The following is a 15,661-nucleotide window of genomic DNA, read 5'->3' as shown; positions in this document are numbered from 1 at the left end:
TGAAGAGGAGCTGCTTGTTCCCTCCCCCAGAACTGCTCCAGGTGGCCTCTGAGAGACACAGTGCTGGGGTCCAAGCTTGGGGGCCAGACCATCCTTACAAAACCGCAATGCGGTACCTCAGAGCAGCCCTTCCCAAAGCGTGCTCCATGGCAGGCTCATTCTGGGAAGGTTAGTGTGTGTTCTGTCCATGACGACTTCTCTGGCCAAGTAACTGTGGGAGACCTTGAGTTTCACTAAGGTGAGCAGGTTTCTTGTGGACATTTCCAGCCCTTCATTGACAGACACAGCCATGCGTCTCCCATGGGTGCCTTGGATATGTGGGTCCTTGTTTTCTTTTGACTCTGACTCACGACTCTGGGGCTCCGTAGTTGACTTTTGGGAAATGCTGCTTTGGAGAGTTTTCTCCTGAGCCCCCACAGCCAGGGGCACTAATTGCTTATTGGTGATTTGCCCTGAGGTGCCATATCCCAGCACCTGGGGCGGCACAGGGCCTTGACATCTGTGACAGCACTGCTGCTCACAGGCTCTGCTTGCCATCCCTCCAGTTCTAGGCCCCAAGCGCCTGGTAAGTGAGCAGCCAAGCTGGTGTAGACTAGGATGGAATCTCCCCACCCAATAATCTGAAGCTTCAGAAGTCACAGTTCCACGTGTAGGTATGTCACCAACAGAAACGGGTGCATATCTGCTGAAAGATGCAAACTAGAATGTCCTTAGCACACCATTCCTGACAAACTAGAAGCCCCCAAATGCCCAGAGCTCATTGAATGGAGAAGTAAGTCTAGTGACACAAAAGACTACTGTAAAGTAGTGAGAACGAACAATTTATAGCTACACACAGCAACATGGATGACTCACAAACAATGGTGAGCAAAAGAGGCCAGGCGTAAACAGAGTTCAGCCTCTAAGATTCTGCATAGAGAAAGGGCAAAAGCAGCTAAAACTAATTATTGCCGGTAGAAGTCAGAAGAGCGGTTCCCCTGGGGAAGGGGCTTCAGGGTTCTGTTTCTTGAGCTGGGTGCTGGTTATATGGGTGGTTTCAGTTTGTGGAAGTTGAACAAGCTGTGCACTTAGGATTTGTACACTGTTCTACACCAGGGGTTAGCAACATTTTTCTGTAGAGGGCCAGATGGTAAGTATTTTAGACTTTATAGCCCAGACGTCTCCGTCGCAAGTATTCAGCCCTGCCCTTGTAGTGGGAACATGCCAGGAACAGAGATAATATGTAAATGAATTCCTTACCAAAACAGATGGTGGGCAGGATTTGGCCCACAGACTGTTGCGTGCCAATCCCCGTTCTATGGGTTTGTTACACCACACCATCATAAAAAAAGATTCTTAACATAATAAATAAACATTACCACCCCCTGCCCAACAAAACCCCAAACCAGAGCAGTTTGAAGAGATGGCGATGGCTGAAAAAGGATTGTAACTGGCCTGGGTCCCAGTAGCATTTCTTCTAAGACACTTTCTCATCCACTCCATTTGGATTCTTATGCCAAAGGAGAGGCCGGCATGTTCCAGAGAGAAATCTGAGGCCCAGGTCAGCTAGACACCTGCCACAGGACCCCAGCTGGGAGGAGGTGGGAGCCGGGCCCTCCCCCTCCAGCCCCGCCTTTCCTGCCCCAGCCCCAGCCCCAGCCCCAGCCCCAGCCCCAGCCTCAGCCTGGTCCTTGGCTCCCATCTCCTTCAATAGTTCCATTCTTTTCCGGCTCCCATGGACTGACTGCGGTCAGCCACACATTTAAAGAACTTCCCTATTTATCTTTCCTTCCTCAGCTATTCTGGGCCCCTGGCCTCTCCAGCAGCCCCTCAATGATCTGTTGTGTTCCGTCTGGCTTCCGTTGTCCGCAGGCTTGCTTGTTGCTGACGGCTCTGTAGCAGGGGTATTTTTAGTCCTTCCGTCACTTTTCCCTTCCTCCCTGTGGAGTTTCCTCCCTGCGGCCATTGCGCGCTATTTTATTCTCAGTCCTGCAGCCCTGCCCTGACCCAGACTGGCAGCACCTGCTTAGAACACCTGGCCTCCACTTACAGAAGCCTGGCCATGGAGTCATGGAGCCAAAAGGGCCCAACTGAGAAGACTGAGTCCAGCCCACCCATTTTGCAGATGAGGACACTAAGTCCCAGAGACAGGGAGTCATACAGGTTGTGAGTAGTGGAGGCAGGCCTAGAAATGAAATGAGGTCTCACACATTCTATGAACAGTTCTAGGACTTTTCATTTATTTATTAGGAAAATAGTACAGTCATACATAGAAGCAGACAGACATATTCACTCATTCATCTGTCCACTAAGGAATAAAAGATTAGCCCCTCATGCTACTGTCACATTGATATTTGTGACAGTATTAGCAAATTACATTTGGCAAGTATTTATTGGATGTCCCTTGTGTTCCTTTATTCTTTATTATAACTCTAGGAAATGAAGAACCTCTCATTCCCATTTTACAGATGAGGAAACCGAGGTGCAGAGGCTAGGCAGCATGTCTGAGGTCTGCCGCACTTATAACTGGTAGAGTTGGGTTTGATTAGGCAGCATGAATCCAGAGCCTGCCTCCCTGAACGGATTCACAGTGGCATCTAAGAGACACTGAGCTCTCGCGTCTGAAAATGCAGCGGTTCTGAAAACGTGCTTTCACTGACAAAAAAATGATTCTGCTCTCCTTTTTGGGGATAACCCTCTTGGCCTAATCATTTCCTGACTGAGGAAGACCTGGGAACGGGCTCCCCATCCATGTCAAAGAGATGTCACGGTGTCAGAGCAGGGTGGGGGTATTCTCAGCAGCAGAAACCTGGGGGCTCACGTTTTATTGGAGGTAACAGATGTGGCCCTGAAGTGAGGAGTCAGGCCCAGCTGGCCAGGGAGGCTGGGTAGAGACAAGCAAGTGGGCAGGTGGCGGCAGATGGTGGGTAGCAGTGGTCAGCTTAGGAGAGGAATGTCAAGGCAGAGCCCAGTCTGGAACCGGACCCCAGGTGGCCTTGACTTCTCTGTCTCTGTTCCTGGGCAGGTGTCCTGCACAGAAGGCAGGGTTGCAAAAGAGACACTGGGGACCATGGTCTGGACGGGACCTGATGGGGAAGTTGTCTAAGTTGATTGCTGGCCACATGAAAGGATTAAAGCCTGGGCCAGGCACAGAATCCTAGAACCACCATCCTGGGAGAGGCCCCAGGAATCAGCTCATCTACATCCCTTTCCCAGCTCCCCAAATTATGGGGGAAAACAAGGAAGCAGGACCAGCCTCTCCTGCCCCACACCCTGCCACCTCTTTCTTGGATGATTCTGGTATCCAGCATCCTCAGAATGTCTCCAAGGAACCTGTGGCTCCTTGCTCAGGGACCAGTTTGTGTCTGGGGCTCTGGCACCTGCTAAGGCATTTTCAGAGAATACGAAGAGGTGAAGCTGGTGGTGGGAGGGAGAGGTGGCTAATGCCATTTGTGTCCCTAAGTTCAGAAGGTGGGGCCAGAAACCTTCCCACGGAATTACCTGGCAGCGTAACCTTGTGGTAGAGGATTGCATCAGATCCTGTATTTGGGTTCTGAGGGACAGGAGGGGGACCAGGAGAGAGGTACCCCAACCCAGTACTGATTTGCAGCTTATTCAGACAGAGAAGGGCCACATGCCCTGACTCAGCCTTAGCTTGGAGTTAGTGAATGTTTGAATCCTAGCTCTCCCTTCCCCTCCCCACACCGGGCAGCCTTGAGCATATCACCAAGCCTCCCTGTGCCTGGGGTGATGGGATTGATAGGCCCTCCCTACATCAGCCCAAGGAACACACACATGAGGTTCATGCCAGTGCAAACGTTAGAGTGTGCCATTGTGGAGGGGGTAATGTCCTGTGTCCAGCCTCAGCCTCAGATGTTGGGTAGACCCAGGGGATCATCCAAACTCCAACCTCATGTTAGTTACCTATTGCTGTGTAACAGATGTCCCTAAAACTTAATGACTGGAAGCAACAAGCATTGATTATCCCTCATTTTCTAGGGTCAAGAATTTGGATATGGCTTTGCTGGGTCCTTTGGCGCTGGGTGTTTCCCTGGCTGCAGGCATGGACTTGGCCAGGGCTGTGGTCTCATCTCAAGGCTCAACTGGGGAAAGAACTGTTTTTAAACTCACTCATGTGGTTGCTAGCAGGTTTAACAACCCTGCTAGGGTTCTGTCCTTCCCACACTCTTAGACTGAAAGCCTCACTGGCTGTTCACCAGAGGCCACCCTCAGCTCCTGGTCACCTGTGTCTCTCATGGGGCAGCTCACAACCCAGCAGCCAGCAGGTGTGACCTGGAGAGAGAAGGTATGCTTGAGACAGAAGTCCCAGTTTTTTGTAAGCTACCCTCAGAAGTGATATTCTGTCACTTTTACTGCATTCTGTTCATTAGAAGTCAGTTACCAGGTCTAGTCCAGACTCACAGGGAAGGGGTGATGTAGGGCATGAGCATCAAGAGGCAAGGAGCCCTGGGTGCTGTCCCCAAGGCTGCTCATCACCGGCCCTCCCGGCTGTGCCCTTGGGGCAAATCCCTTCTGATCCTCAGTTTCCTCATGTGTAAAATGAGAGACTGCTTCCTCCCTCTGCTGCAAGAATGGAGGAGAAGGAGGGGAAGAGCCTGGCCTGCTGCCCTGCTTGTTGTAGCATCTGGGCATGGGCGCTGCAGTGACTGTTATTCTCACAGAGCTTCCGCGAAGGGTGTCCCAGACCATTTAGGAACCAGGCCCTGAGGAACTGAGCTCACCTAGGGCAGGTTTGGGGGTTGGTTTTGGAGTCACTTCTGGCCTCCCAGTCACCTTGTGTGTTCTGGATCTCCAAAGAGGACCCTGACACCCCAGCCTACATCCTATGGACCCAGGAGGCAATACAAGGCTGGCTTGGGGTGGAGGGTGGGGCCAGCCCTGAGGCAGGAGCTTCACCCTCCTGCACATCGGGGAGGAGAAGCTGGATGTTCCAGGGGGTAGGCGATGCCATGCCCTTCCATAGTCCAGAAGACTTGGGCAGTGCCAAGGTACGGACTGCCTCAGGAACTGATTCTCCATGGGGTCATTCAGCTGGAGCCAGACTGGGCTAGTTTCATCTTTGGTTTCTGAGATGATCTGGCCAGAAAAACCCCACCCCACAAGACTGAAGCCCTGGTAACCAGGTGTGTGTTTTCATCCCATGCAGACAATTTCAGGTACACATGTGATATCTGCGGGAAGAAGTACAAATACTACAGCTGTTTCCAAGAGCACCGAGACCTGCATGCAGTGGATGGTGAGTCAGGCCCCTCACTCCCTGGAGTCATGCCAAGAGGCGCCCTTCCTTGGAGACACCAGCCCCCAGCCCTCCCCGCCTCCCTCCTCCCTCTTACCCAGAAAAAGGCCAGGCAGTAGCTGGAACCATGAGGGGAATGACCAGCCCTGGAGGATTCTGGGGGTGGGAACGTCACCATCATACTCCATATACACTTCTATTTAGGTTAACCCAAGTGAAATTGCCATTTTTATAGGTCAAAATCAGTAGAATATTGGAATTTCGTATCGAGTCATTTTGTAGTTTCATATTGAGCATTTGCATGTTCTGATTAAATTAAACCGGTTTTAAAAAACGAATGATGGCCTTTTAGCATCTTAGATTATACAATTAGAAATTAGAACAATACATTTAGCCAACACATATTTGAGTCTCAAAAATCCTAGGAAGAGGGTCTTAGACCTTGGAAGGGCCTTAGGGGTTCCCCGTCTAGCCCCACACCTTCAGCCCATCTTGAGCTGTGACAACCAGGCCCACCACCTGTTACCACTGGCCCATCTTTTTTCTCACCTCGTCTTTCTCTCTCCTCCCAATCTCTTCCTCTTTTCTCCTGCCCTGGCCCCTTGAACCCATGATGGCAATCAGAAACAGATCCAGGCAAACTGTCTGCCTGCACCATGGATGGGTGCCCATCCTAGTGAGGACGAGGGATTGAGGCCCAGGCTGTGTCCTGGTTGGGATGTATCCTCGTGTTGTCCTGGTTTTGGGGGGCTTCCACAGTGGCCACGGCAGCCCTCCTGGGCCCCAAGGCAAACCCATGGGGATAGGGGCTGGGAGCAGTGGCAGAGGCAGCTCTGGGCAGGGACTAACAGGGCTCCTGTTTGTTTCTTTCCTTCTGCGGCTGCCGCCTCCCTCCCGGGCGCAGTGTTTAGTGTGGAAGGGGCCCCTGAGAACCGGGCAGGTAAGTCCTTGGTGTCTACTCGTCACCTCCCCTGTCCCTGGCTGGGCTCCTGAGACCTGGGGGACCAGGGTGCTAAGGGCCGTATGTTCTCCCACAGACCCCTTCGACCAAGGTGTGGCCACGGACGAGGTGAAGGAGGAGCCCCCGGAGCCATTCCAGAAAATCGGGCCAAGTATGCGGGATTCCCTCTGGGGCCAAGGGCTGGGTGGGGGCTGGCCAAGGGAGGCAGGGCTCAGTCTCACTGCTAGGGCAGGGGTAGCAGTGGGTGGCATCACTTAACTGCAGCAATGGTGCCCAACCTGTCAGTTGGGCCAGTCAGTGTTAGGACTGGAGCTTTCGAGGAGCAGCAGGGCTGCACAGGGTCAAGGTCAGGACAGTGAAGGCAGCCAGGCTGGGGCTGAGTCCTGGCGCTACTGCTTACAGGCTTGGTGTCCTCATGGTCTGTTAGCCATCCTGAACCTCAGCCTCCCCACCTGTGGAGTGAGGATGACATTTCCCCACAGGTTTGTTGGGGGATTAAATGAGATCCTGGATGTGAACCACTTGTTAGCACAGTGCCTGGTACATAGTAGGTGCTCGGAAAATAACACGTCGTAGTCACGTGTTATCATATCAGTGAATGAGCTGTCCAGGGCAGCCACAGGCAGACTCTCTGTCTCTGTCCCAGGACACCCCTTGAGGGCAAGAGCCACACACGTCTGGCCTGTTTTTGATAAACTTGTATTGAGTGTTGTGGGCACACAGCTGAGAACAGGACACATGTGGTCCTGCCCTTGGGTAATTCAGATGGGGCTTGGGGGTAGGGACAGCAGATCATTGAACAGATAGTTCCAACATAGCTTGCAGGGAGCTGTGGGAGGCCCGAGGGAATGCTGGAAGCTTTCAGATGGGGACGAGGGTAGGGGATGAGCCCCAGCATCCCATGCCAAGGCTGGAGAGCCCTGCTGGTCCCGAAAATCGATGATGGCTTCAGGTCTTACAGAGCCTTGAATGCCAGCAGGCAGCATCCTCAGGCGAATGAGCCAGAGAGTTTTTACTAAGTGGAGAAGGGACTTGATCCAATTTGCATTTTAGGAAGCCCCATTTTGCTGCTGGGAGGAAGATAGATTGGGAGGGGCTGGGTGGCCAGCCTAGGGCAGTTGCCGTGGGACCACAAGTGAGTGAGACTTGTCCTTTCCAGCTGTTCAGGAATTGCCATACCTGCTATTTATCTCTCTGTTTTCTGTACCTCACTTACTACCCAGCAAGAAGAGACCTTTATGGTCTCTGCTTCCTTCCAATAAGGATCTAAGGCAGCTTGTAAAAATATACACAAAAACAGAACAAGCAGATGAGGATATCTGAGTGAAGGAAAATCAGAGGAGCTGAAACACTAAGTTGGATATGTTCCTCAGGGCAGAGCTCCATCCCAGCTCTTGGAAGGGGTTGGGTGGGTTCCCTCCCCCTCCCCCAAATGCTTTTTCTTCCTCATCCCTTGTCTGTGGTCATGGGATGATTCTTTGCTTTCTTCTTAACTCTTCTGAAAGCATTCAGGAAACTGAAGATGAGATAATGTCTGTAAAGTGGTCAGCACAGTGCTTGTCACATGCATAGTAAACACTCGATAAGCAGGAGCATAAAAATCATCTTAAAGATGAAGAATATGGCCGGGCACGGTGGCTCACGCCTGTAATCCCAGCACTTTGGGAGGCCAAGATGGGCGGATCACCTGAGGTCAGGAGTTCAAGACCAGCCTGGCCAATATGGCGAAACCCCGTCACTACTAAAATTAGCCAGGTGTGGTGACGCACACCTATAGCCCCAGCTACTTGGGATGCTGAGGCAGGAGAATCACTTGAACCTGGGAGGTGGAGGTTGCATTGAGCTGAGATTGTGCCACTGCACTCCAGCCTGGGTGACAAGAGTGAGACTCTGTCTCAAAAAAAAAAAAAAAAAAAAAAAGATAAAGAATATGATGAAACCCTCAGTGCTCAAATAGGAGAAGTTAGACGCTACAGGGGAAACACAGATGTGAATCAGGCATATTTGCAGCATTCAAAGAATTCAGGCTGGGCGTGGTGGCTCTCGCCTGTAATCCTAGCACTTTGGGAGGCCGAGACGGGTGGATCACAAGGTCAGGAGATTGAGACCATCCTGGCCAACATGGTGAAACCCCATCTCCACTAAAATACAAAAATTAGCCGGGCGTGGTGACATGTGCCTGTAGCCCCAGCTACTTGGGAGGCTGAGGCAAGAGAATCGCTTGAACCCAGGAGGTAGAGCTTGCAGTGAGCCGAGATTGCACCACTGCACTCCAGCCTGGTGACAGAGCAAGACTCCATCTCAAAAAAGAATTCCAAAGAATTCATAGTTTGGTGACTATGACAGACATTCATAGGCAGATATAGGACAGGAACAGAGGATCTGTGACCTCCCCGTTGAGTATCTATCTAGGATCTGGCAGTGGTCCCAGTGTACTGCTGCTCTTCCAACCGTGTCATTTTCCTTAGGAAGATGGGCTTTGAAATCAGACAGGCTTAGGTTTGAATGCTGTTGTCACCAGCTTACTAGCTCCCTACCCCTTGTGAGTATCCCATAAGTTGCGGACAAGCGCATCTCTGAATTTTCCAGTGCTGTTGGAGCACACACACACAAAATGTCTCGCCAAGCACCTGGCTCATATCCAAGGTGTAGGGAGACCTGTTACTGAGAAAGAGTCAAGGGCAAGAGTTTTAGAGCCAACCAAAATAGGACTCCCAGCTCGACACTTAATAGCTGCATAATGTCCTACCAGTTTTCTAATCTGTCTAATCCATAGTTTCTCTACCTCTAAATGGGCTGATGACAATAAAACTCACCTTTCAGGATTGTCATGGGGCTTAGATGAGATTATATTTGTAAAAGAATTAGCATAGTCCTTACACATGCATGCAAAGCATTAAATAAGTGGTACCTTTAATTACCCAGGAAGATGCAGAACAAGATGAAGTGTGTTCTCTGTATCTGTAACTAAGTCTGACAGACAGCCAACGCAAGGACCTGGGAGGAATTAATCAAATTATTAGGAGTGTAGAATTGCACTGAGAATATCAGACTGGGTCTGGCTGCCAGCGTGCTCCCAGCTGGACTGAATGGAGCTGAGATTGCTGGTGTGGTGTGAGACCATCCCTTGCTGCCACTCAGGAGCTGCCTTGTGAGACAAAAATGTTGCCTCTTCGGCTCCTGCTACGTATAAGCAGGCCAATGCCACAGAACGCGAAAAACGATTAGCCAGTAGAGGCAAATGTGTTCTGAAGGGACTGATTGCCCAAGTAAAGCTCTGTAGTCAGAGGAAGAAGAAACACCCTGGCAGGAGTGAGTGCTGGCAAGTACACCTTTCACATCAGCATCAGCTGAGCACATTAGAGAATTAGGTACTTAGGTTGGAAGAAGCCCAGGCAATGACAGAGCGGAGAATCCTGCTAGAAAAGAGAGAGTTGGTCCAAGAAGCCTTGTGGGTTAACTTGCTCTTCATCTGCATATCCAAGAATTACTTCCATGATAATGGGCAGAGGGAGAATCAAGGAAAACTCATTTGTGTGGTCTGTTGAAACAGAGTAAGTCTGGAGTCATGTATGGGTTACTTGATTTTTATGCCTGAATAAGGAAGAGTCACTTGAATAGTTAAAAAAAAAAATGAGAGAACTATGTAAATTCCACATAACAAGAAAAAGAGAATTTAAGAGACTCAGAGAAGAGCACACCTCTGAAAATGATCTACCACAAAATCTAGAAGACCATTCTGTTTGACAACCTCCATCTCATGTAAGAAAATATGACCTTACACATCCACTTAGGCTGCCACAACAAAATATTACAGACTGGGTGGTCTGAACAATTTATCTCTTACAGTTCTGGAAGCTGGAAAGCCTGAGATCAAGGTGCCAGCATGGCAGGTTTCTGTTGAGGGCTCTCTTCCTGGCTTGCAGATGGTCACCATATGTCTGGACATGATGGTGAAAGAGAGAGAGAGCGAGCTTTCTGGCCTCTCTTCTAATAAGGGCACTAATCCCGTGGTGGGGACCCTACCCTTATGACCTCATCTAACCCTGCTTACCTCCCAAAGGCACCATCTCCACATGCTATCACATTAGGAGTTAGAGTTTCAACGTATGAATTTGAGAATGGGGACACAGTTCAGTCCATAGCATGACCCCTGTGAAAAGGGAGCTGGAAGTTGTATGGTGAAAAAGCAACAGAATAAGAAAGCAAAGAGAGAGGAGTGAGACAAGGAAGGATTTCAGGGAAGCAGAAAACTTAAGAACAGAATTAAAACCTACATTCTATGTATGAAAGAGCCGAGTTTATCTGCAAAATTGGAATTAGTGATGTGAAGGATGAACTTGAACAGATGAAGATAATGAGAGGAAAATATGATAAATGGGGAGAACAGGGAGCTGGTTTCAGATAATTAATATTATAGTACCAGTGGCCAGAAACAGTGCTCCCAAGATCTAATAGAAGAAAAATTTGCTTAGCTAAAGGAAGACCTGTATATGCAGATTTAATATCTGCATAATCATCATGTGTCAGATAGATTTGATATAAAGAGACCTGTACCTACATAGATCTCAGTGACTTTTTAAAACTATAGGAAAAAAAAAAAACCTATATAAGCATTCAGGCATAAAAAAGTAGGTTACCTATACATGAATTCAAGGTGGACTTGCCTCAGACTTCTCTGCAATACTAAATCTTAGAAGATAATGGATAAGTGTTGAAGGGAAAAAGTTGTAATCTAAGAATTTTATATCTAGACAAATTGTGGTTTGTGTGTAAAGAGAAAAGCAAGGACTTAAAAACATATTTTTTTTCTGTGTACCCATCTTCACAAAATTATTTGAAGATACACTCTGATGAACTAAGTTGTAGAGTACATGTAAAGACTCAATTGTGAGAAATTCATAGTATAAGAGGAACTGTGAGTAGTAAAACAAGATAAACTAGAAGTTAGTTTAAAATGTTCCAAATCTGATTGTAAAATTGCAGAAGGCAGATTATTCTAAAATATTAAAAATGAGGGTTTTATTTATTTTTTATTTTTTATTTTTTTTGAGATGGAGTCTCACTCTGTCGCCCAGGCTGGAGTGCAGTGGTGCAATCTCGGCTCACTGCAAGCTCCGCCTCCTGGGTTCACACCATTCTCCTGCCTCAGCCTCCCAAGTAGCTGGGACTACAGGCGCCCGCCACCACGCCTGGCTAATTTTTTTATATTTTTAGTAGAGACGGGGTTTCACTGTGTTAGCCAGGATGGTCTTGATCTCCTGACCTTGTGATCCACCTGCCTCGGCCTCCCAAAGTGCTGGGATTACAGGCGTGAGCCACCACACCCAGCCAGGGTTTTATTTTTTTAAAAGGAAGGAGGAATTGGGGAGGGCTACAGTAAAGTAGGTTAAGCCTTCCTATTCATAGTGTGGCTCCAGACCAGCAGATCAGCATTCCTGGAAGCTTATTAGAAATGTATATTCTTAGGCCCTACTCCAGACCTACAGGATGAGAATTTCTCCAGCAAGCTATGTTGTAACAGTCTTTCCAGATGATTCTTTGACGTGCTAAAGTTTGAGAAACACTGGTTTAAACTATCTTTCTCCATGGTGATAGACAGAAAAATGTCATTTCCCACTTGACTATTAACAATTAGAGAAATATATCTTATATACTAATTGTCTAAAACAATAGAGAAAATTGGAAAATAATGGAATATCAGAGAATAATGGAAAAATATAGAGTTCATATATCAAACAAGTGGGAATTAAGGCAGCAATCAGAAAAGGTGGAGCATGAAGAAGCCTTGTAAAACCAAATCAATTATAGCAATAAAAGCAAATGGCATAATCTTCTTTATTAGAAGGCAAAGCTTGTCAGGTTGATTTAAAATAATCCGGTTATTAATGGTTTATTAGAGACATTAGAGACAAGGTTAATTCCTTATCTTTACTCTGCACTTGAGCTTCTCTTTCCTACTTCCAGAACTAGATTAAATTCCCTATCATGGGTTTTTATAGCACTGCATATGTCTCCTTGAGAGCACTTACTGTGGATGGAGTTTTAAATTTGTCTGAGTGTTTCTTTGATTTTTTGATCTCCTTTTGTTAGACTGTAAATTCCTTGAAGGCAAGAACTTTGCCTGTTTTTGCTTAGCATTTTGTGCCAGCACTTAGGACAGTACCTGTTTAATGAATGACAGTACGAGAAAATATAGGGACATGTCTTTAGGTACATGTAAACAAATAGATCAGGGTCTGACAAATTATCAAATTATTTATGCCAGACAAACTAATAAAACAGAATAATTAAATGTTACAGCAAGCTTTCCCACACATCAGAATTTTCTGGAGGGCTTGTTAAAACATGGATTGCAGGACACAACACCTAGAATTTTTTTTTTCAGTAGGTCTTAGGTGAGTCCTAAGAATTTGCATTTCTAACAGGTTCCCAGGTGATACTGATGTTGCTGGTCCAGGGACCGCACTTTGAGAAGCACTGTGTTGGAAAATAGTTTTATGTTACTAAATACAGTTCACAGTGAAGATTTTGATCCCATGAGCCTTTAGGTATCAAACAACATTGTTTCCAAATATACAAAATAAATTTAGAAATACAGTGAAGTGGAAAGATTTATCACAATATTTAGTCTTTGACAAAGCAAGTAGACAAACAGGGTTGTATAGAATTTAAATAATATGTTTAATACAGTTGATCTAATAACTGAATCCTACTGAGAGCAAGTAACTTACTATTTCCAATGTTTATGAATCAGTTACAAAAATTATTTAACTACTAAAAATTCTATAGCAGGAGAGAAAAACCATAAACAGACTAATAAACCAATTAAGAAAAAATTAATTGTAACACGTATAACAAAATGTTGATATCCTTAATCTACAAAGAGTTTAGCCATTTCATAAACGTCAATATGCCTGTAGAAATGCTGGCTGTAAACACAAAAGGAAAGTCACAAAAGAAAAACAATAGTTAATTAAACATGAAAAATAATCAATTTCCTTAGAAATCAAAGAAATGGAAAGTAAAATCAGTGTAATATAGTTCTTCTCATCAGATAGGCAGAATGTAAGAAGATGATAATACTTAATGCTGGCTGTAGTGTGTATAAACAGTCATTTTCATACCTTTCTGGTTGGGATGATGGTGCTATGATTATCAAAGGCCTTAAAAATACATACCCTTTCCCTCTCTTGAATTTTTCCCCAGGAAATAATGTGCAAAGATTATATGGAATAGCCTTTATTTTGTGATAATGTGTAAAATTAATGGGTGAATGTGCAAAAATTTCTATAAAAACATGAGTCACAGCATTTTTTTTAATAAGGAAAAAATTTTGAAACAATCTCAATGTCCCTTGGTGTAGGGGACTGGCTCAGCAAATTCCAAAGTCCAGTGGGAACCATGCAGCCAATAGATGCAGTAGAGATCAATATTTATTGATTGGGCAAGATGTCCACAAAGTAATGTCGATTGAATACACCAGATTACAAAGAGGATATTGATCAGGACTGGCTAATTCAGGGCTCACAGGAGCCAGACAGGTGTTATCAGTGAGAGAAGCACACCCCAGATGAGACAGAATGAAGAGTGGGGACCAGGGCACCCTCCCCCAAGGGGGTAGATGCTGCTCTTTGTTTGGGGGTTACAGATGATTGAAATTTCTCTTTAGTTTTTATTTTGTATTCGTATTTATCAGTATTTTATAATTTTCCCCCAGTGAACAATATTACATCAGACATTTTTAAGAAGAAAGAAGTTAGGCAGTGCCAAAAGAGAGGTAAAGATAAAGTCGGGTGGGACTTGAGAGGAAGAAGTGACCCCTGCTGCTAGTGGGTGGGGGGTGCTTGGGGGCAGGGAAGGTCCTGGAGATGAGGGGACCCCGGGTGTGGCCACTGCAGAGGGCAGGGCTTGCAAAGGGGCTGACGAAGAGGTTGGTGTTGGAGGTCAGCACACTTCTTGAGCACCGGGGCTGGGGTGGAGCGATGTGCCAGGTACTGTTCTAAGCACTTGCCATCTAAATTTAATCCTCACAGCAATCCTACAAGGTGGTCCTATTATGACCTCCGTTTTATAGATAGGAAAACTGAGGCACAGCGAGGTTAAGAGACTTGCCCGAGGTTACCCAGCTCGAAATGTCTGAGCTGGGATTTGAATAGGGGTCTCCTAACTCCAGAGTCAGAAGTGATTCTAGTTGATGGTCCCAGAATGGGGAGGAGTTTTTTGGGGGGTGGGAGCACGCTGATGCTTCTTGGTAGAGGCCAGTTGCACATTCTTACACCTTCGTTTCCTTCCGGGACAGAAACTGGCAATTACACCTGTGAATTCTGCGGCAAACAGTACAAGTACTACACTCCCTACCAGGAGCATGTGGCCTTACACGCCCCCATCAGTGAGTACCTCCTCCCAGTAGGGATGGGGGTTGGGAGACCCGGGACAGGGTGGGCCAGCCGTTGGCCAGGCCTCTGGAATTTGGCCAGGAAATGGTGAACGCAAGGTGAACTCAGTTCTGGGTCAGTCTTTAGGTATTATGTCTGACCCAGGGCCACCTGTCTACAGTGGCCGGCATAGCTGAGAAGTCCCCCTCTTAAGCCAGAGCAGAGTCCGAGCCCTCCCTTAGTGGACTCAGAGTCCTGTGCCCACGTGATTGGGGTGAGGAGGGTGGACATCACTTGTCCAAGTCCTGCTGTGGCCCTCCTCTAGGTACCGCTACATCACAAGGTTTATGAATCTCCACCCCCAAAGCCAGTTCCCCATGATGCAGCTTCAGTCTGAACAGATGCACGAAGGAGCCCAGGCTAGGGGCATGGTTAACTGGACAGGAAAGTTCCCTCTTGGCCCTCCTTGATGGTGGGAAGCTAAGGAGGTGGCAGGAACCCTGAGCTGGGAGTCAAGCCCTGGCTGTTAATCCCAGCTGAGTCCCAGGCCTGCTTGTGACCTGGGGCAGGCTGCGTCCTGACCCTGGACCACCATCTCCCACTCTGACTGGGAAAGAAAAGGGCTCTAAGGGCCCTTCCCACAGTGACATCCTCACCTTCCATCCTCCTGGTGCCCGTGAGCCTACCTTACTGATTTCCCAGCTCCTTTTCTGGATATTAGAGGGGTCTCCATCCTCAGATCCCCGAGTATATGAGGTAGGGGGCCCATCAGCCTCCCTCTCTTTCATGTGCAGGTGCAGAAACCAAAGTCTGACAGGGGTGGGGCTTGTGCAGTCTCAGGGCAGTAGGGCTGGATGTTTAGCAGCGTTTTTGGAAGTGTTGCTGGTTTTGTTTCTCACAGCAGAGCTGTGGGGATCCCTGTCCCCATTCTGTGGATGGGAAGACTTTGGTCCAAACAGAGAGGGAGGGTTTACAGAAGGTCACTGGGGGCTGAAGCCCCTTATAGTCTGGGAAGGCCCAGGTCCCTCCTAGAGCCCTGCTGTTGGGATACCAAGGGTATTGGATAGGGAGGGAGAAGTATTCAGA

At 47.6% G+C, this 15,661-nt stretch overlaps 1 protein-coding gene across 33 annotated transcripts in view; it reads left to right on the top strand.

Annotated features, from left to right (window-relative positions):
• ZNF618 (zinc finger protein 618) overlaps window positions 1–15,661 on the top strand; it is a 180,543-nt gene that overhangs the window by 126,222 nt on the left and 38,660 nt on the right. For 17 of the 33 annotated variants that reach the window (XM_034928904.3, XM_055117728.2, XM_055117726.2 and 14 more), the window contains 5 exons: window positions 5,147–5,236; window positions 6,141–6,176; window positions 6,274–6,348; window positions 13,918–13,977; window positions 14,500–14,589. In XM_034928904.3, coding sequence (XP_034784795.1) covers window positions 5,147–5,236; window positions 6,141–6,176; window positions 6,274–6,348; window positions 13,918–13,977; window positions 14,500–14,589 — 351 coding nt within the window. The remainder of the gene's footprint in view (window positions 1–5,146; window positions 5,237–6,140; window positions 6,177–6,273; window positions 6,349–13,917; window positions 13,978–14,499; window positions 14,590–15,661) is intronic. The other 16 variants (XM_055117734.2, XM_057298670.2, XM_055117732.2 and 13 more) reach the window with 1 other exon arrangement.

Source organism: Pan paniscus, chromosome 11 (assembly GCF_029289425.2).
Source record: "Pan paniscus chromosome 11, NHGRI_mPanPan1-v2.0_pri, whole genome shotgun sequence".
NCBI classification, from domain to species: Eukaryota; Metazoa; Chordata; class Mammalia; order Primates; family Hominidae; genus Pan; species Pan paniscus.
This window is presented reverse-complemented; position numbering and strand designations above follow the sequence as displayed.